General features: G+C 43.7%; 2 protein-coding genes across 2 annotated transcripts in view; both read right to left on the minus strand.

The window, feature by feature from the left end:
• The window catches only part of DNAJC14 (DnaJ heat shock protein family (Hsp40) member C14), a 1,080,043-nt gene that overhangs the window by 985,992 nt on the left and 68,794 nt on the right, over positions 1 to 25,257 (minus strand). The window lies entirely within an intron of this gene.
• SARNP (SAP domain containing ribonucleoprotein) overlaps positions 1 to 25,257 on the minus strand; it is a 75,577-nt gene that overhangs the window by 8,105 nt on the left and 42,215 nt on the right. Inside the window, exon 9 of the mRNA XM_049784090.1 lies at positions 24,373 to 24,441. Within this exon, the coding sequence (XP_049640047.1) occupies positions 24,373 to 24,441 (69 nt within the window). The remainder of the gene's footprint in view (positions 1 to 24,372; positions 24,442 to 25,257) is intronic.

A 25,257-nucleotide genomic window follows, 5' to 3' on the forward strand; every position in this document is an offset into this window, starting at 1 on the left:
TGCTCCGGGGACCATGTGATGCTGGGGATCAAAACCTGGTTACCTGGATGTAAACCATGTGTTCAGACAGCTGAATGATCTCTTTGGCCTCTCCAATTAGTAATCTTCAACTAAAGTTTTTTTTTAAATTAAATGCTTCTAATTTTGACTAACTGCCTATTTTAACTGCCAAACTCTATTAAAAGAACTAAGATGTAAGGTCAGAGAGATAAAACAGTGTTTATTGGGGCCCGAGAGGTGGCGCTAGAGGTAAGGTGTCTGTCTTGCAAGCCCTAGCCAAGGAAGGACCACGGTTCAACCCCTCAGTGTCCCATATGGTTCCCCCAAGCCAGGGGCAATTTCTGAGCGCTTAGCCAGGAGTAACCCCTGAGCATCAAACAGGTGTGCCCCCCCCCCCAAAAAGTGTTTATTTTGCATATGGCTGATCTGGTTTCATTCTCTGGTACTACTGTACATGATTCCTAGACAAAGCATAGGGGACTCTTCTGACCAAAACAGCCTTCAGAGCCCCCAGGTATGGCCAAACTACCCATTCACCTTAGCTCCCCCACCAAAGAATTAAGAGAATTACCAAAGAACAAAGGCTGCACTAGGTTTTTTCTTTTTGGTTTTTAGGTCACACCAGGCAGGGCTCAGGAGTTACTCCTGGCAGGCTCGGGGGACCATTATAGGATGCCAGGGATAAAACCTGGGTATGGCCCAACCCCCCCCCAAAAAAAAATAACCCCTAAAAACCATTATACCAGGTGGGAAACCTTGGGCCACACCTGAGGTTGGGTTAGAGTTTATTCTTTTTTATTGTATTTTTTTGTTTTGGGGCCATACCAGGTAGTGTTTAGACCTTAACTCCTCGCCCAGAGCTCAGGGAATACACCTGGCAGGGACTGGAGGACCATATGAAATGCCAAAGATGAAACAAGCAAGGCAAGCACTCTAGCTTCCAGTACTTAGCTTGTACCCAGAGTCATTCCTGATGATTCTCAGAATAACATCTGGTACCAGGGATCAAATCAGAGCAAGTCATATGCAAGATAAATATGTAACCGCCCCCCCCCCACTATCTTTCAGGTCCCTAGACCTATATATCTTTTTTTCCTATGCAAATCAGTGCATAGGTCAGGAGTTCAGATTACAGAGGTTAAAATATCACCTCTGAAACTCAGCTTAAACCTAAGGACCAGGGCCTGGAGAGATAGCACAGCGGTGTTTGCCTTGCAAGCAGCCGACCCAGGACCAAAGGTGGTTGGTTCGAATCCCGGTGTCCCATATGGTCCCCCGTGCCTGCCAGGAGCTATTTCTGAGCAGACAGCCAGGAGTAACCCCTGAGCACTGCTGGGTGTGACCCCCCCCAAAAAAAAACACCCTAAGAACCATTTCTTTCCAAATCTTATTATAATTTCCACCTACCCGTGTAGTCTCTACTTCTCTATTTGCCAACAATCTTTTTGTTTTTGTGCCATATCCAGAGGCTTGGGGGTTACTCCTGGTTCTGCAGCTCAGAAACTGCTCCTGGCAAGTGTTGGGAGCCACATGGGATGCCAGGGATTGAACTCAGGTCTGCCCCAGGTCAGCCATGTATAAGGCAAAGGCCCTACCACTGTGCTATCGCTCCAGCCCCTATCTGCAACAATCTTAAACGAGGGGGAAACTTCTTAATTAAATTTCCAGTATTTTGTTGGGAGGTCAAAAGAAAGAATACAGGAATGGGGCCCGGAGACATAGCACAGCAGCGTTTGCCTTGCAAGCAGCCGATCCAGGACTAAAGGTGATTGGTTCGAATCCCGGTGTCCCATATGGCCCCCCGTGCCTGCCAGGAGCTATTTCTGAGCAGACAGCCAGGAGTAACCCCTGAGCAACGCTGGGTGTGGCCCCCCCCCCAAAAAAAATACGGGAATAAGGAACAACACAGGGTAGTTGGTATGCCTCAGGAACCATCAAGGTGATTATTAGAAATTTTCCCAGTTTTCTTCCTTACTCAGATCTCTGGCCTATTTTTGAGATCCAGCAAAGCATCTGCTCTAAATCTACCACAGGCTCTAGGGGAGAGAAACAATACCACCCCCCAACACTTCTTACCCTCTACCAACAGCCAGACCCATCCCCCTCACCAACAGAGACAGGGAAGGTTTTATTTAATTTGTGTATGCCTGCTTTCCCTCCTACCCAGCACCCCTCAGAGCTTCTCCAAAAGCCTCTTACCTCCCTGCCCTGCAGGGAAAGTGCACAACAGGCCCAGTAAATCAACACAGTTCTAATGATCTCTCTCACTTGACCTTTCTAGCATGAAGCATCCATGGAAACAAGCATACAATAAACTTCACTCCATCTTTAGCTCCTTGTTGACAGGTTTTGATTCATGGGATGGTGAGACCCCATCTGAGGGAAATTACCTCAATCAAAAGGGCTTCTCCCTCAGCATTCATCAGGACAATACTCCCCCAGGCCATGCTCAAGTGCACAAATGGGTTGTGCATCTGGAGACAGGAATGACCCCTCTGGCTCAGTGTCATATGCATTTGCAAACCTTTCCCTTCTCGGCCCTCCCCCACTTTCCTGCAAACCCTCAACCACTAACCAGTCCGTTTTCTTTCCAATCATTCTCCTGGATGTGTTTGAATCTGACCATCGTTTTGCCAAGTGTAAATCCTCTGAACTTATCATGCATCCAAAATCTGAAAGAAAATCTGTCCTCACCGACAAAACAAAGCTATTAGAAGTTCAGAGTTGGGGGGCCGGGCGGTGGCACTGGAGGTAAGGTGCCTGCCTTGCCTGCGCTAGCCTAGGACGGACCGCGGTTCGATCCCCCGGTGCCCCATATGGTCCCCCAAGAAGCCAGGAGCAACTTCTGAGCGCATAGCCAGGAGTAACCCCTGAGCGTCACAGGGTGTGGCCCAAAAACCAAAAAAAAAAAAAAAGAAGTTCAGAGTCGGGCCTGATAGGTGGCGCTGGAGGTAAGGTGTCTGCCTTGCAAGCGCTAGCCAAGGATCAGGACCGCGGTTCGATCCCCCGGCGTCCCATATGGTCCCCCCAAGCCAGGGGCGATTTCTGAGCACATAGCCAGGAGTAACCCCTGAGCGTCAAACGGGTGTGGCCCAAAAAAACAAAAAAAACAAACAAAAAAAAAGAAGTTCAGAGTCAGCCACATACTTCACTTCCTTATCCTCCTTAGTCAAGTTAACTAACACCAATCTTTCTTTAAGAAAAATCGGGGACGGGGGCACTCCTGACAGTGCTTAGGGGTGGTTCTAATCTCAGGAATTATTCCTGGAAGTGGCTCAATGGACCATATGGGATACCATGGATCAAACCTGGGCTTGAGAACAAGGCAAATGTAATATACTACCTGCTGTATCTCTCCAATCCTGATGCCAATCTTTTCAACATAATTCTACTTCCCAATTTTTTCTTTAAAAAACTTATTAACAGAAATGAGGAAGAAATGAATTGTGTAAAGTGGCAGAAACCATATATAAGAAATCATGGTGCATCTGGAGCAATTGTTCAATGGGTTACAGCCCTGACTTGCACACAGGAGACTTGGGTTCGATCCCTAGTACCAACCAACTGGTTCCCAGAGCATTGCTAGGGAAAAAAAGCCACATGGAACAGAAAGTATGTGGTATAATCTTAGAAAATTAAAATACCTCTGTGTATTATAATCACTGTATTTTCCATCATGGATTAACAGAATTCCAAATTAACACATTCAGAATATTCAGATTTCCAAAATTCTGTTTTCTCCTCTCTCCCTCATATTTGGAAAATCTCCAGGTAATATAAAGAAAATATTTGCTGAAAGGAAAAAACCGCAGCACTCAAACTAGCCCTAAATACAAACTATGTGAGTGAAAGAGCTTAATACAAAGAAATTCTATCCAACAGACTTTCAATAAATCTAGGCTATTACCGTATTTTCCGGCATATAAGATGACTTTTGAAACGACAAAGAAGTCAACCGAAAAACGGGGGTTGTCTTGTAAGCCGAGTATATCCCGAAAAACGTTTAGATATGCCGCTAAACGAAAATCGTCTGGATATTGCCACAAAACGAATTTTCCAACTCAATCCTGCACCAATCACTGTAAGGCTGCTCAGACGGCCTCTCTGACGCAGCCAATCCAAGCAGGCTTTTTATGCATGCAAGTTATACAATGTCTGTACCCGAATCTACACTGTCAAAAGCCTGCTCAGACTGGCCAGAATCAGAGAGGAAGTCTATTACAGTAGAACCTTTGAACCTTTGCTTGATGTGATTGGCTCACTGTGGTACACACAGTTGCAGCACAGGAACGCTCTGTCTTATACAGCGAATATAGGCCTAAACCTATGTTTTAACTGTAAAATTAGGGGGTCGTCTTATACACGGGAAAATATGGTATTATTTTAAGGTAGATGTAGATCACATGTAGATGTGATGTTGCAAAGGGAAGAGGCTACTCTTCAGTGTTCATGTTTGCTTTTGTTGTTTTGGGGCCATACCTGGCGGCGCTTAGGGTTACTCCTGGCTCTGTGCTCAGAAATCACTCCTGAAAGGCTCAGGGAACCATATGGCATGCTGGAATCGAATCCTGGTCCCTCCAGGGTTAGCAGCCTGCAAGGCAAATGCCCTACCATTGTGCTATCATTCAGCCCCAGTTTGGTTGTTTCTGAACCACACCCAGAGTCACTCAGGGGTTACTCCTGGCACTGCACTCAGATATCACTCCTTGTGGGTTTGGGGGACCATATGGGAGGGACGGTGGTTCGAATCCCTGCATTCCAGATGGTCTCCTGAAAATGCCAGGAGTGATTTCTTTTTTTTTTCTTTTTTCTTTTTTTTGTGGTTTTTGGGTCACACCCGGCAGTACTCAGGGGTTATTTCTGGCTCCAGGCTCAGAAATTGCTCCTGGCAGGCACAGGGGACCATATGGGATGCCGGGATTCGAACTGATGACCTCCTGCATGAAAGGCAAACGCCTTACCTCCATGCTATCTCTCCGGCCCCAGGAGTGATTTCTGAGCGCTGCTAGGTGTAACCCAAAACCCAAAACCAACAACAACAACAACAACTGGGTATGATCCCATATGGTCCCCTTTAGCCTGCCAGCCTACCAGGCAAATCCCTGAACTATGCTGGTATGCTGGGTGCGGCCCAGAAACAAACAAACAAACAAACAAACAAAAAAGAAAATCTATTTGTTAGAAAGACTAAAAACATTAAGAGAAACATGAAGGTTCAGAGATGGAACTCCAAGCCTAGTTTTGTTTTGTTGTTTGGGGGGGGGGGCACACCTAATGGTGCTCCAGGATTACTCCTGGCTGTGCACATTCAGGAATTACTCCTGGGAAGTGGTCAAGGGACAACATGGGACGTCAGGGATCACTTCTGGGTCAGCTGAGTGCAAGGTAAATACCTTATCCGTTATACCATTTTCTTTCACAGCAATGAAGAGCCAAAAAATCAGAAACTGAAGTAGAAGTTTAAAAGATAAGTGTGTTGGGGCTGGAGCACAGCAGGAGGGCATCTGCCTTGGCTGACTGGGGTTGATCCCTGGCAACCAATATGGTCCCTTTTTTTTTTTTTTTTTTTTTTGGTTTTTGGGCCACACCTGGTGATGCTCAGGGGTTACTCCTGGCTATGCGCTCAGAAGTCGCTCCTGGCTTGGGGGACCATATGGGACGCCAGGGGATCGAACCGCGGTCCATCCTAGGCCAGTGCTGGCAAGGCAGGCACCTTACCTCTAGCGCCACCACCCGGCCCCAAAGCTTCTTTTTTTTTTTTTTTTTTTTTTGGTTTTTGGTTTTTGGGCCACACCTGGCGGTGCTCAGGGGATACTCCTGGCTGTCTGCTCAGAAATAACTCCTGGCAGGCACAGGGGACCATATGGGACACCAGGATTCGAACCAACCACCTTTGGTCCTGGATCAGCTGCTTGCAAGGCAAACGCCCTGTGCTATCTCTCCGGGCCCCAATATGGTCCCTTGAGCACTATCAGGTGTGATTCCTGAGTGCACAGCCAGGAGTAACTTCTGGGAATTGCTGGTATGGCACAAAACAAAAAACAAGATCATGTAAAGTTATTTGGAGGGATGTTCAAGTCACTTTAACTCCTTTAGATATAATAGAATTACCTTGATATTCAAAAAAGACAATAAGGGGAAAGAGGCAATGGTAGTAACTGGGGAAACAATGGTGAGGGAGGGGTGCAGGAGTGGGAAAAAACACTTGATGATATCAAGGACTATTCCAGGCTCTGTGCTCAGGAATGAGGACTGGCAGTGCTCAGGGATCAAACTGGGGTTGGTTACATACAAAGCATGTATTATCCCTCCAAATTCCCTAACTTAAGGGGCTAGAGCAATAGTATAGTGGGTAGGGCACTTGCCTTGCGCAAGGCCAATCTGGGTTGGATCCCCCAGCATCCCATATGATACTGAGCCCACCAGGAGTGATTTCTGAATGCAGAGCCAGGACTAACCCCTGAGCACTGCTGAGTGTGCCCCCCCCCATTCCTAATTTAAACTTTTAATTAAGAGTTCATTTCAGGGCCAGAGCAATAGCACAGAAAGAAGGGCATCTGCCTTGCATGTAGCTGACCCAGGTTCAATCCCCAGAACCCAAATGGTCCCCTGGCACCACCAGGAGCTAATTCCTGAGAGCAGAGGAATAAACTCTGAGAAACACTGAGTATAGCCCAAAACAAAAAATTTTTTCATTTCAGGGGTTGACAAGATAACAGAGGGTAAAGGATAGAGCACTTGCCTTCTACAAAGCCACCTGGGGTTCAACCCCCAGCATCCCATGTCTTCTGAACCATAAATGATCCCTGAGCACATAGCCAAGAGAAAACCCTGAGCACCACTTGGGTGTGGCCCAACACCCCCTCCAAATTCAGAGATTTTAGAAATCTCTTTAAAAAGCTAGAGAAAGGGGGCCCGGAGAGATAGCACAGCGGCATTTGCCTTGCAAGCAGCCAATCCAGGACCAAAGGTGGTTGGTTCAAATCCCGGTGTCCCATATGGTCCCCCGTGCCTGCCAGGAGCTATTTCTGAGCAGACAGCCAGGAGTAACCCCAGAGCATCGCTGGGTGTGGCCCAATAACCAAAAACAAACAAACAAAAAAAGCTAGAGAAAGGGGCCCGAGCAATAGCACAGTGGGTAGGGTGTTTGCCTTGCACATGACCAAATGGGGTCTTATCCCTGGCATCCCATGGTTTCCTGAGCCTGCCAGGGGTAATTTCTGAATGCCGAGTATGCTCCAACACTTCCTCCACCAAAAGCCAGAGATAGTGCGGGTGTTAAGGTGCTTGCCTTACATGCAGTTGAACGTGGTTCAATCCCTCACACTACATACTCTCCAGAAAATAGAGCTGGGCTGGGCAGAGCCCCTTACCATATCAGATGTGTCTTTTTTTTTTGTTTGTGGGTCACACCTAGCACCACTCAAGGGTTACTCCTGGCTCTATGCTCAGAAATGGCTCCTGGCAGGCTCAGGGAACCATATGGAATGGCAGGATTTGAACCACCATCCTTCTGCATGCAAGGGATACACCTTACCTCCATGCTATTTCTCCAGCCCTCAGTCTTAAACCCTACCACCCTCCACCCTCCATAAAGGTTACTCTTTGGAAGACTTAGGAATTTTATTCAAAATATGCATCAGAGGATACTTAACAAAAATTAATACTTTGCCAAAAATGGTTCACTCTGATTTAATTAGCATCCATGAATCATTATTATATATATTATATATCCATGAGCCTTATTATAAGTACTTCTCTTGATCATAAAGAGAAACTAGAAGAACAGTGATCCACACGTAACTCAAACGTCTTTAGGAAATCCGAATAAATTATTTCCCAAAACATAAAGCAAGAATATTGAACTAAAATATAAATAGATTTATTTCTTTAAAGAATCTGAAAAAATTAACCAAAGTCAAGTAACCAGATTTTTCTGATCAATGCCACAAACTCAACTATCAACTCAGTTTGTTTGTTTATTTGGTTTTTGGGCCAACCCAGTAGCATTCTGGTTACTCTTGGCTCTGCACTCAGAAATCACTCCAGGTCATTACTGGGCTAGCCACATGCAAGGTAAATGCCCTACTGTTGTGCCATCACTCCAGCCACTCACCTCAATTTATACTGTGAATAAGAAGCACAAATTTCAATATAGTTTAAGTCAGAAATATACTTATAAATAGAAGCCTTTCAGGAAAGTTCAGTTGCATTAGAATTGGTCTTTTTTCTTTTTTCGGGTCACACTGGGCAGCGCTCAGGGATTATTCCTGGCTCTACACTCAGAAATCGCTTAAGGCAGACATGGGGGGGCACCCAGAGGGAAACACGACACACACAACAGAATGGGACCCATATGGGATGCTGGGATTCGAACCACCGTCTTTCTGCATGCAAGGCAAACACCCTACCTCCATGCTCTATCTCTGGCTCCAGAATTGGTCTTTTTTTCAATTGCGCTTTTGATGACAGCTATTATTTACATCTAGCCCTATTCATTGCCATTAGAAGCTACAGACTACATACTTTATTTATCTAACATTAACAGCTATTTTCTCACAAAAAATTTCCCTAGAGTGATGAAAGAGGCCAGCTGAGGGGCCGGGCGGTGGCGCTAAAGGTAAGGTGCCTGCCTTGCCAGCGCTAGCCTTGGACGGACCGCGGTTCGATCCCCCGGTGTCCCATATGGTCCCCCAAGCCAGGAGCAACTTCTGAGCGCATAGCCAGGAGTAACCCCTGAGCGTTACCGGGTGTGGCCCAAAAACCAAAAAAAAAAAAAAAAAGAGGCCAGCTGAACTATCAAGGTTATATTTAACAAAACAAATGTTTTCTCTTTACTAAGTGAATTACTATACTAATGTGCTAATGTTCTCACAGGCCAAACATAGGTAAAGAGGGAGGCAAAAAGGAAAAACTGCACTTTATGGATACTTTCTTCCTTTCCTCTCACTGCAAGTGACTGATGGCAGGATGAAAAGCAGACTCTTGGGGCTTTCAGGCGATGGTAGATTAATAATGACATGGCCTTGACTTCCCAGAGGTAAAGGTTATGGAACACTCCAGGCTAAGTGGGCTTCCAATTTCATACTCTAAGGGTGAATGACAGCAACTGATGGTTTTTCTCTCAGAAACACTTCAATGCTTAAACACACAGCTGTCACCTTCTATCCTAGTTTCAGAAGTTCAGTTGGACATGTTTATTCCTGAGTCATTATGTCAGCCAGACTACAGTACATGGGGTGGTCCTATAAACCAAAGCAGACTAAGCAGGACTGAAAGCAAACTGAACTAGCAGAGGGTATTCAATCTTAGTAAATACACCGTAAAGAGATCCCAACACTTCATACATTCATAACGCAGCTCCCAGTACAGCCATCATACATCTTTCAATAATCTCATTCAACTGAGGTAAGTAAGAATCAACTTTTTAGAACCAGAAGGGTGCTATATCAGAATTAGAAACCACCAGAAAACATGTATCTTTACAAAATTATAAGTTTCCAGACACAATCACATCAGAACCACTCTTCTAAATGACTAATTCCCTGCACTCTTTTTCAAGTCCAAAATAAGCTTTCTACATGCCTCCTCACCCTCCAATCCTGCTGGAGGTCATTTTGGTCTTCTAGTTGGTTGTAGGATAAAGCAAAGCAGGTAGGGGAAATGAAGACTTCTCACTTGAGGCTCCTGGAAATCAAGTTTCTGTTAAAAGTTCCCACCTTGGGGCCGGAGATATAGCTTGGAGGTAGTGCATTTGCCTTGTATGCAGAAGGATGGTGGTTTGACTCCTGGCATCCATATGGCCCCCGAGCCTGCCAGGAACGATTTCTGAGCGTAGAGCCAGCAGAAACCCTTGAGCACTGCCGGGTGTGACCACCCCTTCCCCCAAAAAAAGTTCCCACCTCCTCCCCTTAAAAGCCAGAAAGTTGCTGTCTTTAGGGATAAGTGATGCAGAGTTCGGCAGAAATGTCACAAAACCAATAAATGGAAACTTTTGAGGGCTTAGACAATTTTGATTACTATAAACAAAGAATACATACATAAAAATTCAGGGGGGCGGTTCGATTCCTGACATCCTTTATGGTCCCCCAAGCCTGTCAGGAGCGATTTCGAGTGCAGAGCAATAAGTAACCTCTGAGTACTGCTGGTCATGACCCAAAAACCAACCAATCAACAAATAAATAAATAAATTGGGGGGGTGACACCCCACCCCTTCCCCAAGTCCAAGTAAGACTGCTACTCTACTCTTAACTTTCCCCTGCAAGCACTAGGAACCAGCTATCAGTGTACTTCCCACAAACAAGATATCTCAAATGCAAGGATGTGAAGTAAAAAAAGGTAAAGTCATGAAGGAAATATAGTTTGCTTTAAGGAGCATTATTGTCTTTGCTGCCTTCATAGAATTAGAGGTACAGAGAGACTCTTTAACCAAAGGAGCTCAATATAAAAAATATCATTCAGAGAGCTAGGAAGATAAATCATGGGCACAGAATTTCCATGTGGGAAGTCAGGATTCAATCTCCCCCACTGCATGGTTCCTAAGCACTGTTGACTGTCATCCCCAAGTACTGAGATGGATGTGGCTCCACAAACCAAAAAAAAAAAAAAAAAAAAAAAAAAACAAAACAAATAAAAATAACATGCCAAAGCAAGATTAGGGAGTACTTCAACGTATCAGGCATATTGAAGGAAAAGGAAAACCAAGTACAAGAACACAAGTTTTTCTGGTTTGAGTTTTTATTTACTTATTGATACTATTTTACAGAAGAGGAAGAACCTCAAAATGGAAAACAGAGAAAAGCTTTGTAATAAGCCTCGTGTCTTTTGCTTATTCATGTAAACTTGCAGGGGTCTCAAACTCAATTTACCTGGGGGCCGCAGGAGGCAAAGTCGGGGTGATCCTTGAGTGCAAAGTCAGTAGTAAGCCTTGAACATTGGGGGGTGTGACCCAAACAACTAAAACAAAACAAGATTCCTCTAGGGCAGGGCAACAAAATGTTGTACGGAGGGCTGTTTGCGGCCCGTGGGCTTCGAGTTTGAGACCCCTGATGTAAAGTATTAAGAGGTACATCATATAAGATGTCTCTCTTAGGGCCACACCTGGCTGTTGAGGCTCAAGGATGACTTTTCATTCTGCACTTAGTAATTGCTCTTGGTAGTGCTCAGAGGACCATATGGGACACTGGACTTGGCTGGATGTGTGCAAGGCAAGCACCCTGCTCTCCACTCTCTGGCACAGGTCTCTTATCCTTTTGCTTTTGTTTTGTTTTGTTTTGTTTTTAGGTTGCATCCAGAGGTACTCAGGGGTTATTCTGGGTTTTGTGCTCAGGAATCACTCCTGGCAGGCTTAGGGGACCATATGGAATGCCAGAGAATTGAACCCTAGCCAGCCATGTTCAAATCAAGCGCTCTACCAGCTGTGCTCTCTCTCCAGATTCCTAAGGTATCTCATCTTAAGAGTTCTGTTTCATTTCCATTCACTCTTCCTAAACTATCTCATACCGAAACATAAACAAGGTAATGAAAAATTCTGTCTTTTCTCCTCTTATAACTCAATAAATTCATCACCTAATGCTACCTAGATTCAGATTAAAAAAAAAATTCAAACAGCATCTTCTGAATAACATTTTCAATGCTAAAGACGTAATGAGCTATTATTTTGTTTCCGAATGTAAATCACCATAAAAATATATTCAAAGACTCTACTCTAAGAATAAAGGTAAGATTTGTTGAAAATACTATTCTGTTTTTAGGTCATACCAACAAGGCTCAGGGCTTACTCTTGGCTCTAAGCATAGGGATCACTCCTGTGGGGCTCAGAGGACCATAAGTGGTGCCAACATCATGCAAAGCAAGTGTGATTGCTCTAGCCCCTGGTCATTACAAAATTGTGACACAGGGGCCAGAGAGATGGTACAGGATGGGTAAAAGTACTGCCTTACATGGAGCTAACCCCAGTTGGATTCATGGTACATGATCAACTAAGGACAAGGAATGACCCTTGTACACAGAGTACTGCTAGATGTGGCCCCAAAAGACCCCCCAATAAATAATCTATCTATAATACATGTGATCTTTATTAATATCTTATTAACTAAGACTTTTTTTTTGGCTTTTGGGCCATACCCAGCCATACTTAGGGCTTGCTCCTGGCTCTAAACTCAAGGATCACTTCAGACAGTGCTTAGGGCACTATAGAGAGGATAAAGAGAGATTGAACCCAGGTGGGCTATGTACAAGGGAGGTACCAAGAATATCATTTTTCAAGCGGAAGAAACATTTTTCAGGGGAAAAAAGGCAGTTTGTATAAAAAGTGAGAATTTCTCTGAGCTCTCTAGATGAAATATATAACTCACAGAATCAATAATGAAACCTTTAAAAAAAAATCTATTCACGGGGACAGAGAGATAGCACAGCAGTAAGGCGTTTGCCTTCCAAACAGCCGACCCAGGACCAATGATGGTTCGAATCTCGGCATCCCATAAGGTCCCCCGTGCCTACCAGAAGCAATTTCTGAGCATAGAGCCAGTAGTAACCCCTGAGCGCCGCCGGGTGTGGCCCCAAAACAAAACAAAACAAAAAACCCTTATACTCTTGGGGCCAGAATGATAGCACAGCAGGTAGGATATTTGCCTTGCATGCATTTGATCCAGGTTTGATGGTCAGTGCCCCAAGCCTGCCAGGAGTGATTTTTGAATGTAGAGTCAGGAAGAAACCCGAGTGCCATTGGGTGTGGCCCAAAAAAGAAACAAAACAAACAACAACAAGGACAAAAAATTCTCTTACCTATCTGTATTATCTTTTCACCAGAAAAACAAAGAATAGTTGCACTTGGTCTAAGACTCAGGGGTCTCAAACTCGAGGCCCGCAAACAGCTCTCCGTACAACATTTTGTGGCCCTGCCCTAGAGGAATCTTTTTTCTGTTTTGTTTCGTTTTAGTTGTTTGGGTCACACCCCCCAATGTTCAAGGCTTACTACTGACTTTGCACTCAAGGATCATCCCTACTTTGCCTCCTGCGGCCCCCAGGTAAATTGAGTTTGAGACCCCTGGTAAGTTCTGTTGATTGTATAGTTGGATGGAAAAAGAATTCGTACTTGAGGCCAGACCAATAGTACAGTGAGTGAGTAGGATATTTGTCTTGAACTTGATCAACTTAGATTCTATCACTGGCACCCCAAAGCCTGCTAGGAATAAGCCCTGAGCACTGAAGGGTATGACATAAAAGAAAAAAAAAAAAACAACAACGAAGAATTCATACTCACTCAGAAAGCTAATTTTTTCTATTTATCCCAGGATATAAAAGATATTCAAGAATGAGAGCTAGAGATATAATAACAGGGATTAAGGCATCTGCCCTGCATGTAGCAGACAGACACTGGTTCAATCTCCAGTACTGCATATGACAAGAGTACTCAGGAGCAGAGTCAGAAATAGTCTCCGAGGATCACCTGGTGTGATCCACTCACCTACCTCCCACTGCAAAATTTTAAGAACCAACAAGCAATGATTAGAAAAAATTTTCCTTGGGACAGTACATTCTTTGCATGATTGAGGTTTTGGGTTCAATCTGCTGCACTAGGGAAAAAAATACCGTATTTTGTAAGACGCATCTAGTTTTTAGATGCTCTCCTTCCCTGCATTTGCTCTGTAACATGCACTTTGGGGGGAAAAGTTTGTTTTATAGTCCGAAAAATACGTAAATCAAGAAGGTCAAGGAAGGGTGGAATGAGAACACAGCAGAGAGGGCTCTTGCTTTGCATGCAGATTCAATCCTTGGCATCCCATATGGTCTACCGAGCCTGCCAGGAGTGACCCTTGAGTACAGAGTCAGGAAAATCCCTGAGCACCACTGGGCAAGGCCCAAAAACCAAAACCAAAAAAAAAAAAAAAAAAAAAAAAGGGTGGTTGGGGTAAGGTGGGAAAATAAGAATGAGTACTTTGGTTTGGAGCACTAGTACAGCAGGTGGGATGCTTGCCCTACATGCAGCTGACTAGGTTCGGTTTCCAATATCCTATGTGGTTCTCTAAGCATTACTGAGTAAGCTCTGACCAAAATAAAATCTATTTAAAATAAAAAAGAGAACATTTTTTGCATGCACAAACTTGTGACCTATCTAGCATAGCATTTACCTCTTAGGTACTGCCTGGTGATCCTAAAGCATCATTATCTTTTTGTTTGTTTTTGTTTATGAGCCACACCTGGCCACACACAGAAGTGCTTTTTGAGTTTATTTATCTACTTATTGTTCTGGGGGGGGGGGTCACACTGGTGGTATGCAGGAGACCATATGCTGTGCTGGAGATCAAGTATACAAGGCAAGCACCTTAACCCCTGTATATCTCTCCAGCCCGACTAATTGAGTCAAACAAAAACTCCAAAAACAAAAAGGGAAAGAATAAAAAAGCAGTTAAATGTAGCTCTTACATTGTTGGAAAGGGAGAATAATAGAAACTACTTAGTTACCAGACTTCATGGTTTTGGTGTTGTTTTTTTCAAATATCTTTTAGTACTTTAATATTTATTTTATTTAATATTTGTTTATAGTCATCCCAGAAGTGCTCAAGAGATGAAACAAGGGCCTTTCACATATAAAACATGTACTCAACCTACTGAAGTAACTTCTCCAGCCCCAGTGTGTTTTAAACACGTACCCAGGTAAAATTTCAATGATATTCTAAAGTGTCAAGTTTTACTTTCCTAAATTTGTTAATATTGGAAGGTGGGGGGAAATTGACTTACATTACTTAGTTAATGCAACTTTAAGCTCAGACTTAGATGATCATATATTACTTTCAAATTATTTTTATTTAAGCACCATAATTTACAATAGAATAATCTTTTAGAAAGATAATGTTGCTATATCGCACCTACCACCAAAATGCCAACATACCTCTGTCTCTAGGTCCTTTCCTTACCAACTCATCCCCGACTTAGAAAACTCAATTTTATAGCTGAGTCTCAAGTCTAGTTTACACCTGGCTACTATTTATTCTCTTACTAAGAAGTTATCTTTTATTTGGTAGTGTGGTGCTGCGAACTGAAGACATAATATATTATTAACTCATCTGACTTCTCATCTATTCTTTCTTTATTCTTTTCTCATTCCTTTCAGAGATGATTTTTTTCAGGTATAAATTTTATTTTATTTTTATTTATTTATTTATTTATTTTTGTTTTTTGTTTTTTTTTTGGGTCACACCCAGCAGCGCTCAGGGGTTACTCCCTGGCTCTACCCTCAGAAATCGCCCCTGGCAGGCACAGGGAACCATATGGGATGCCGGGATTTGAACCACTGTCCTTCTGCATGAAAGGCAAACACCTTACCTCCATGCTATCTCTTCAGCAGATATAAATTTTAAATGTACCACGTCAAATCATATTGTTCACCTACAGTACGGACTCAAATACTATTTCTCAGGAAATACAGGGAAAAACCACCAGTTAAGCACAAGACTGAAAAATCTAGCTGGTGATCAATCAGAACCAATCAGGCAGAAGATATTTATCTGGGTTTTGTTTGCTTTGTGGGGCTGGAAGTTTCTTAGACCTTGGTCAATATAAGGCTTATATGAGAAAAATCATGCCATTCTATCTTCAAATAATCCAAAGGGTTAGAGGGACAATTTAATTTTCCTCTTGTGTAAAAAAAATTGTCTATAAATGCCAGTGTCATTCTTTATTCCATTACTTCCTTTATCCTAAACCAACAAGATTCTGAAACTTGAACTGAAAACATGAACTAACAGGCCTTTCTTAGCCTCAGACCTCCCTGAGCAATGTCAGGGGTAATTCTTGAGTACATAGTTAAGAAAGATGATTGGGGGACAGGGAGGGAGGATGAAAAACCAGATTTCTCTAAGTTTCTTCCTAATGTGTGTCTAAACAATAAAACAGAAAGCCAAAATATATGAGCAGTAATGTAAGTCAATCTAAGAAAAATATACATTTGATATCCTCAAATGTCTAAATATGTGCAAGCCACCAATCTAGAATATAAGAAATTTGGGGTTGTAGGGAGGCAAAAAAGGAGTATAGGGAGCAAAGAACGAAGGGAAACAATGGACTGTGGTGGAGGATTACTGAAATTTTGCTGCTGGTATGAATCTAGTACACAAAAAATATTCAATGCCACTTCAAAATTTTTTTAAATTATCAGCTAATGGGCTAGAGCTATATTACAGCAGTGGGGCATTTGCCTTACATGAGGCCTACCTGGGACAGACCTGGGTTGACTTCCCAAGATCCCATATGGTCCCTTGAGCCTGCCAGGAGCAATTTCTGAATGCAGAGGCAGGAGTAACCCCTGAGCCCCAACAGGTGTGGTCCAAAAACCAAAACCAAAAAATTATCAGCTATTTGAGGACCTGGATTCAACATGGTAAGTAAGAAAGAAGTGGACAGGAGGTAGAGAGGTAGGGATCAGAGTCCTTGGACACTTTGGCAGTACAGAGGTGTAGTGTTTATATATATGAAAACACTAGACAGGGACTGGAGTAGAATGAGAAGAGACTTGCCTTGCACACTGCCAAACCAAGTTTGACCTCAGACCTCCCTGAGCAATGTCAGGGGTAATTCTTGAGTACATAGTTAAGAGTGACCCCTGAACACTGCCAGATGTGGCTCAAAACAAAACAAAGCAAAACAAAAAAAAACGAATATCCTGGATATCAGCCAGAAATAGTACAGGAGGCTGGGAGTTTGCCTTGCATGCATTACACGTAGCCAATTCAGATTCCATCCCTAGCACCCAATATGGTCCTCACACCAACCAGGAGTTATCGCTGAATGCACACCAGGAGTACAACTAGATCTGACCCTAAACAAAAAACAACCCTCCCCACCAAAACAGATAAACAGAATGATCTTTCTCATATATAAAGACGCATAGTAAGAAATTTCAAATGGGGGCCGGGCAGTGGCGCTAAAGGTAAGGTGCCTGCCTTGCCTGCGCTAGCCTTGGACGGACCGCAGTTCGATTCCCCGGTGTCCCATATGGTCCCCCAAGCCAGGAGCAACTTCTGAGCACATAGCCAGGAGTAACCCCTGAGCGTTACCGGGTGTGGTCCAAAAACAAAAAAAACCAACAACAACAACAAAAAAGAAATTTCAAATGGTTCAAAATAACAGACTACACATCCTACAGAAACAGGGGTGTGTGAAGTATAGTGTTAGAATATTTTATGCAAGAGTCCCTAATCACTGACAGTGTTATAAATAATGATGACTTAAAATAAAAAAAGAAAACCAACTTATGGGGCTGGAGAGATAGCATGGAGGTAGGACGTTTGCCTTGCATGCAGAAGAACGTTGGTAACCCCTGAGCGCTGCCAGATGTGACCCAAAAACAAAAAACAAACAAAAAATCAAAACAAAAAAACCCTACCAACTTTTTTTAAAAGTTAAAAAATTGGATTAAGCAAACACAAATTTTTATTTGTGTTAAGAGCTCTGTGCTCTCAGTACTCCTGGCTCTGCTCAGAAATTGCTCCTGAAAAAAAAAAAAAGAAAAGAAAAGAAATCGCTCCCAGCAGGCTTTGGGGACCATATGATCAAAATCCAGTTGGCTTCGTGCAAGGCAAACGCCATACCCACTGTGCTATTGTTCAGGCCCCAAGCAAACACACTTTTTTTTTTTTGGTTTTTGGGCCACACCCGGCGTTGCTTAGGGTTTACTCCTGGCTGTCTGCTCAGAAATAGCTCCTGGCAGGCACGGGGATTCGAACCAACCACCTTTGGTCCTGGATCGGCTGCTTGCAAGGCAACTGCTGCTGTGCTATCTCTCCGGGCCCCACAAATTCTTTTTGTGAAGGGGGGGTTGGGCCATACCCAGTGATGCTCAGAAATTGCTCCTGGCAAGGGTTACCACTTGGGGGGATCGAACCTAGGTCCATTCTGGGTCAGCCACATGCAAGGCAAACGCCCTTCAGCTGTGCTATATCTCCGGCCCAACAAATACAAATTCTAAGCAACCAATCATTGACCTTTTTAGGACACTAAGGTAAAGTTATCTTTACACTTTATTAATTTCTACTACTTATGCCATATCTTTAAAAAGACGTTTTATTGGTTAATACAAACAGTTCATCCTTCCCCACATACACGATTGGCCTATATCTATTTGTGCATAAATAGAAGAGATGTCTCTTAACTTATCTCTGACGCAACTTTGTCTGTCAAAGGGGTCTTATCTAGTGGAGCATTCCTGAACCACTCAGTTCCTGTATCACAGCAGAACAGGGAAGGTCCTGACCTTTAGAGGGTACGTTCTGTGGTTTTAAGCTAAGTCCCTCTGCCTTAGCTCGGAGAGGAAAAATACTGTGAGCCTTCATTTTGACCAGCAGAAGTGGGGCCTTTGGACCACTTTGGTCTTGGGCCCAGGGACTTTGGTTCTTACAAATTTTAGCTGTTTTCTGTCACCAGAAAAAAATTGTTTGGTGGGTCCAGTTTTGTAGTGAGTTTAGTGATATGATTAGTTTGTATACTGAAATAACCAGATCAGTACAATTCTGTGTACTTCATCCTGGGTTTTTATAGTATAATCTATATCATTTGACCCACTTGTATTTTTGTGATTCTTGAATTCGGTACTTGGGAAGACCATGCAGTGCCAGGGATCAAACCTGGGCTTAGCCTGTTGAGCTCTCTCTCTCTCTCTCCTCTCTCCTCTCTCCTCTCTCCTCTCTCTCTCTCTCTCTCTCTCTCTCTCTCTCTCTCTCTCTCTCTCTCTCTCTCTCTCTCTCTCTCTCTCTCTCCCTCCCTCCCTCCCTCCCTCCCTCCCTCCCTCCCTCCCCCTCTCTCTCTCTCTCTCTCTCCCTCCCTCTCTCTCCCCCCCTCTCCCCTCTCCCCCCCCCTCCCTCCCTCCCCCCAGGTCACTTGTCTTTTAAGTTTCACCATTCTTTTTGTTTGTTTGGGGGCCACACTTGGTGATGATGTTCCTGGCTTACTCCTGACTCTGTGCGCAGGGTTCTTTCCTGGTATGGCTTGGGGAACCATAGAGGTGCAAGGGATTGAATCCGAGTCGGCAATATACAAGGAAAGCGACCTACCTGCTGTGCTATCTCTCCAGCCCAGAATTTTACCATTTTTTAGCTACAACTTTTTTTAAGATATGCATAAGTAGTAGAAATTAATAAAGTGTAAGTATAACTATCTTTGTAAACTCTAAAACTGCTTGGAGATTTGATTCGGGGTCCTTGTGAAGATGCCACTGTGTTGAATAAAACTTGGGACTTCAGCTAGCCCAATAAACTCCCTTCTGCACTTTGCATTACCAGGGGTGATATCTGACTCTCACATTTGGGTAGTCAATTCCAACCCTATAAACTCTAGACTCAGAGTCAGGTAACTCTTACCAGATTACAGAAACTGCACTCATCTGAATCCCTTTCCTTCATTTTTTTCTCTAGAGCTTCACTCTGCTATCACACTTGAACTAAAAAAATTCTCTGGTACAGAAAAATAGTTCAGACATGATCTATTTCCACAGCTGGCCATGCTCAGGGCTTACTCCTGACTTGTATTTGGGATCACTCATAGAAGGGCTCAGGGAACCATGTGGTGCCAGCAACTGAACTCATGTCAGCTGTAAGCAAGGCAAGCACCCTAGTATCCAGCCCCAATTTCAGTTTATTTTCAAATGTTAATCCTGTGAGGAAAATAAAAGCTAGGCTGGAGTGTAATACACAAGATGCTATATAAAATTTAAAAGTTCCTCTGGTGGACTTCACCCTGCATGTTGCCCATACACCTATATTTCAGATGTTTTAATTTCTTCCTTTTATTTTATGGCACACTTTTTGGAAATCACCTGCATGCTATCTTGGGTTGTGTAATTCTAATTTATTATTATTATTATTTTTTTTAATTTTTTTTTTTTTTGGTTTTTGGGCCACACCCTGTGACGCTCAGGGGTTACTCCTGGCTATGCGCTCAGAAGTTGCTCCTGGCTTCTTGGGGGACCATATGGGACGCCAGGGGATCGAACCGCGGTCCGTCCTAGGATAGCACAGGCAAGGCAGGCACCTTACCTCCAGCACCACCGCCCGGCCCCTATTATTATTATTATTATTATTATTATTATTATTATTATTATTATTATTATCGTTCTTGGGTCAAACCTGCTAAGCTCAGGGCTTACTCATGGCTCTGCTCAGGGATCACTATGGGTGGGGCTTTAGAGAATATGTGTGGTGTCATGTATTGAAAATGAATCAGTTTTGTGCAAGTCAAGCCCCCAATAACTGGTTGTACTATAATCTGGCCCCGGGGAATTCCATTTTCTAACTTTACAGGGTTCTCTCCTCTCATATTTCATAAATAAAACAATTTTGTTTTACACAAAACGTTCTTGCTTAGGGGGCTAGAGCAAACAGTACAGTAGGTAGAACTTGTACATGGATGACCTGGGTTTGATCACCAGCACCATACATATTTCTCGAGTTCACCAGAAGTGATTACTAAGCTCAGAACCAGAAATAAGTCCTGAGCACTGCCAATGTAGCTCCCCTTCTCAAAAACCAAGTTTCTCAGCTACACTATCAAGCATTACACTTATATTTAAAGTGGTCAATACATATGGCTAATTACTAATGCATTATTTAATGGAATTCACTTAATCAATCGCATCTTCAGGTGAGAAAGTAAGGAGATTTCTTTTGGGGGGGGTCACACCCAGCAGGGCTCAGGGGTTACTCCTGGCTCTAGGCTCAGAAATCACTCCTGGCAGGCTCGGGCAACCATACGGGATTCCAACCACCGTCCTATACGCAAGGCAAACGCTCTACCTCCATGCTATCTCTCCGGCCCCCGAAAGTAAGGAGATTTAATTAATGTCAAGATGGACGGGCCCGGAGAGATAGCACAGCGGTGTTTGCCTTGCAAGCAGCCAATCCAGGACCTAAGGGGGTTGGTTCGAATCCCGGTATCCCATATGGTCCCCCGTGCCTGCCAGGAGCTATTTCTGAGCAGACAGCCAGGAGTGACCCCTGAGCACCGCCGGGTGTGGCCCAAAAACCAAAAAAAAAAGATGGACAGCAACAAGGTAGTGACCTAAAACTGCAGCCCAGAATAGAAGTTCAGAGCACTATAAATAGGAAGATCCTGGCAACTGAGCATACTTATGGAACAAAGGGGTGAAGAGCAAAAGAATGGGTTTCTCGATAGGCTAATTGGTGATAATACACTGAAGTAGCCAGAGGCCAGAGGGAACAACATGAGAGTAGGTGGGGAATACAGCTGCTGAAAATCTTTGTGGTGGATGTATTCTGTTCTAGGTCCTGAATAGAAATTTATTTATCTACTAATTGTTTCAGTGGCCCCATTCTCCTTCCTGTCTAGCTAACTGGTGGGTCTGGGTCCTTCTGTTCTGGCCAGCTTTTTGTTTATTTGGAGCGGGGCTGGGGTTTCATACCCAGCAGTGCTCAAGGGTTACTCCAGGTTCTGAGCTCAGAAATTGCTCCTGGCAGCTCGGGACAATATGGGATGCAGGGAATAGAACCACCGTCAGTCTGTGTCTACTCTGTGCAAGGCAAACGTCCTACCACTTTGCTATCTTTGTGCTCCATTGTTTGTTTATTTTGGGGCCATAAGCAGTGGTGGTCAGGGGATCACATAGGATGTTGGGGAACAAATTTGGGTTGGCTGCATGCCAGGCAAATACTGAACTATTTCTTTGGTCATCTAGTTAGCTTTTTTTTTTTCGGGCCACACCTGTTTGATGCTCAGGGGTTACTCCTGGCTAAGCGCTCAGAAATTGCCCCTGGCTTGGGGGGACCATATGGGAAGCCAGGGGATCGAACCGTGGTTGAAAGGCAGACACCTTACCTCTAGCGCCACCTCACCGGCCCCATCTAGTTAGCTTTATGATTCATCTCTACCCAGCTACCACAAGCCACTAAGAGCTCCAGCCTCTAGTTGACCCCCTGGTCACCTGTGCTTAGCTACTACCTCTTCATGTTTCTTTTTTTTTTTTTTTTTTTTGGCTTTTTGGGCCACACCCGGTGATGCTCAGGGGTTACTCCTGGCTAGGCGCTCAGAAGTCGCTCCTGGCTTGGGGGACCATATGGGACGCCGGGGGATCGAACCGCGGTCCATCCTAGGCTAGCGCTGGTAAGGCAGGAACCTTACCTTTAGCGCCACCGCCCGGCCCCCCTCTTCATGTTTCTAACTTACCAATCTCTATAATATGTTAAGAAAAGGCATTTCTTAATTCAAAGGATACAGGAAAATCAGAGCAAAATTCACAATTTAGCTCTTTCATTTAACAATATAAGATATATACACTTCTAAGATATATTCCTAGATAAATAATTGTTTGTTTTGGAGCCACACCTGGCCAAACCTGGTAGTTGGGGGACCATATGCAGAGCCAGAATATGAATGGGTGACATACAATAGATATAAGTTAGGTAAATGACTTGATTTTTGTATTATTACTTACCTGTATTTTTGTGTGTGTATTATGGGTCACATTTGACCATGATCAAGGGTGACTTCTGGCTCTAAGCTCAGAATTACTCTTGGCGGGGCTGGGGGACCATACGGGATACAAGGGACCAAACGCAGGTTAGTGTGTACAAGGCAAGCACCTTACCCACTGTACTACTGAGCAGGCCCCTAGATTTTTTAAATGATGGTTTTTCTAGTTTAAGTCTTCCCTGAACCCTGCCACCTTTTGAACAAAACACACTTTTATTCTTATTGAAAAACATAAGAGACTACCTGTCAAAGGAAACAGAAGACTTCATTTTCTTCATTGGGCCTAGCAAAACCTAAACAAACACAATATGCCTACAGAACTGGTGTCATGGTGTCCAAAACTATAATATCGGGGCCGGAGATATAGCACAGTGGTACGGTGTTTTCCTAGCACGAAGCTGATCCAGAACAGATGATGGTTCAAAATCCTGACATCCCATATGGTCCTCTGTGTCTGCCAGGAGCGATTTCTGAGCATAGAGTCAGGAGTAATCAACCCCTTAGCGCCGCTGGGTGTGACCCAAACACCCAACCCCCCAAAATAACTATAGTATCATCACTAAAGGGGTAGGAAGTATGAACAATCTTGGGAACAGGGATATAGTTTAGCAAGTATGGTGCTTGCCTTGTACATGGCTGACTTAAATTCGGCCCCCAGCACCCATATAGTGTGCCCTGAGCTCCACCATGAATGATACTTGAGTGCAGAGCTAGAAGCAAACCTTGGGCTCAACTTGGTATGGTTAAAATAAGAAACAGTGCCATCTTTTCAAAATTTAATTCAATTATGCTAAAATTTAGAAGTTTATGCAAATATAAAATATTACTCTAAATTCCAAATCTATAATGAAATACTACTGAAGAGTAATGCTAATATTAAAAGTTAATGCAAATATGGGGCTGGAGCAGTGGCGCAAGCGGTAGGGCATTTACCTTGCATGTGCTAACCTAGGACAGACTGCATTTCAACCCCCAGTGTATCCCATATGGTCCCCCAAGCCAGGAGTGATTTCTGAGCGCATAGCCAGGAGTAATCTGAGTGTCACTAGATATGCCCCCCCCAAAAGTTTATGCAAATTAACTAATTCTACATATATATCTAAATTCTACCAAAGAAATACAGACTATTAGCTGTAACAGTCAGATTAAAACTATAAAAACCGGGCCAGAGAGATAGCACAGCGGTAGGGTGTTTGCCTTGCATGCAGAAAGATGGTGGTTCAAGTCCTGGCATTCTATATAGTCCCCCAGCCTGCTAGGGACAATTTCTGAGCATAGAGCCAGGAGTAGTCCCTGAGCGCTGTTGGGTGTGACCCAAAAAAAAAAAACAAAACACAAAAAATATATAAAAACCATCTGTGGAGGGGCCAGAGAGATAGTATGAAGGTAGAGCATGTGCCTTGCATGCAGAAGGATTGTGGTTCGAATCCTGGAATCCCATATGATCCCCAAGCCTGCCAGGAGCGATTTCTGAGTGTAGAGCCAGGAGTAACCCCTGAGTGCTGGCAGGTGTGACCCAAAAACCAAAAACCAAAAAAAAAAGATTAGCTTTGAGAAACAATTCTGGTCATATAATTAATAGGCAGCAATAGTCAAGCAACAGTGTGAAGAGTGCTGAAGAGCCAGCTATAGTCTAGAGTAATTAATTCTAGATCGTGTAGTCAAATCCTCAGATTCTTTAAATGTTGCAAAAACATCACCTTGAGGCCAAAGCAATAGCACAATGGGTAAGGCATTTTTGCTTGCATACAGCTAACCAGGGATCAATTCCCAGTATCCCATATGGCCTGCCAGGAGTAATTTCTCTAAGCACGGAGCCAGGAGTAACCCCAGAGAGCTGTCAGGTGAAGCCCAAAACCAAAACCAAAAACAAAAAAACAAACGGCATCTTACCTTTCTGGAGATTGAAGAAACATTCAAACCAAATCTTTGCGCTCTTTCCTTTAACTTATCCAGATTAACCTACACAAATATGAGGGAAGGGGAAAAATTATTAAAAACTAAAGAAAAAGACTGGAGAGATAGCACAGTGGGTAGTGTTTGCCTTGCACATGGCCAATAGAGGTTTGATCATCAGCTTTCCATATGTTCCCTGAGCCCGCCAAAAGTTAATTTATGAGAGCAGTAGCCCCTGACCACCAATGGGGTAGCCAAAAAACAAAACAAGGGAGTCGGAGAGATAGCATGGAGGTAAAGCATATGCCTTGCAAGTAGGATGGTGGTTCAAATCCCGGCATTCCCATATGGCGCCCCGAGCCTGCCAGGAGCGATTTCTTAGCCTAGAGCCAGGAGTAACCCCTGAGCGCTGCCGGGTGTGACCCAAAAACCAAAACAAAAACCAAACACCAAACAAACCAAACAAACCAAACAAAAAAACTAAACAAAATACAGAAGGCCAAAACTCAGGCCTGCTTAAATCTAAGAGTTCAAAGAAGCCCTGACTACCAACAGTATCCAACCCTTTACACCATACCAGGAACTTAAGCACTATCCAGAGATACTCATAAAGCTCCTGTGTAATGCAGATAAGAGTCAGCCCTGACTTCTTCACTCAAAGGCAGTGAGAGCCTAAATAGTTTAACATAAAAGTAGGCCAAACACTGATAGCAAATAAATGTCTAAATCATCAATTATAAACAAGTCAAGTCATTAATTCCTTTTTTGGTTTTGGGCCACAAACAGCAGCACTTAGGTATTACTCCTGGCTCTGCACTCAGATATCCTGGTAAGCTTGGGGGGACCATATGAGATGCCAGGGCCAGACACAGGTCCGTTCTG

Source organism: Suncus etruscus, chromosome 11 (assembly GCF_024139225.1).
Source record: "Suncus etruscus isolate mSunEtr1 chromosome 11, mSunEtr1.pri.cur, whole genome shotgun sequence".
NCBI classification, from domain to species: Eukaryota; Metazoa; Chordata; class Mammalia; order Eulipotyphla; family Soricidae; genus Suncus; species Suncus etruscus.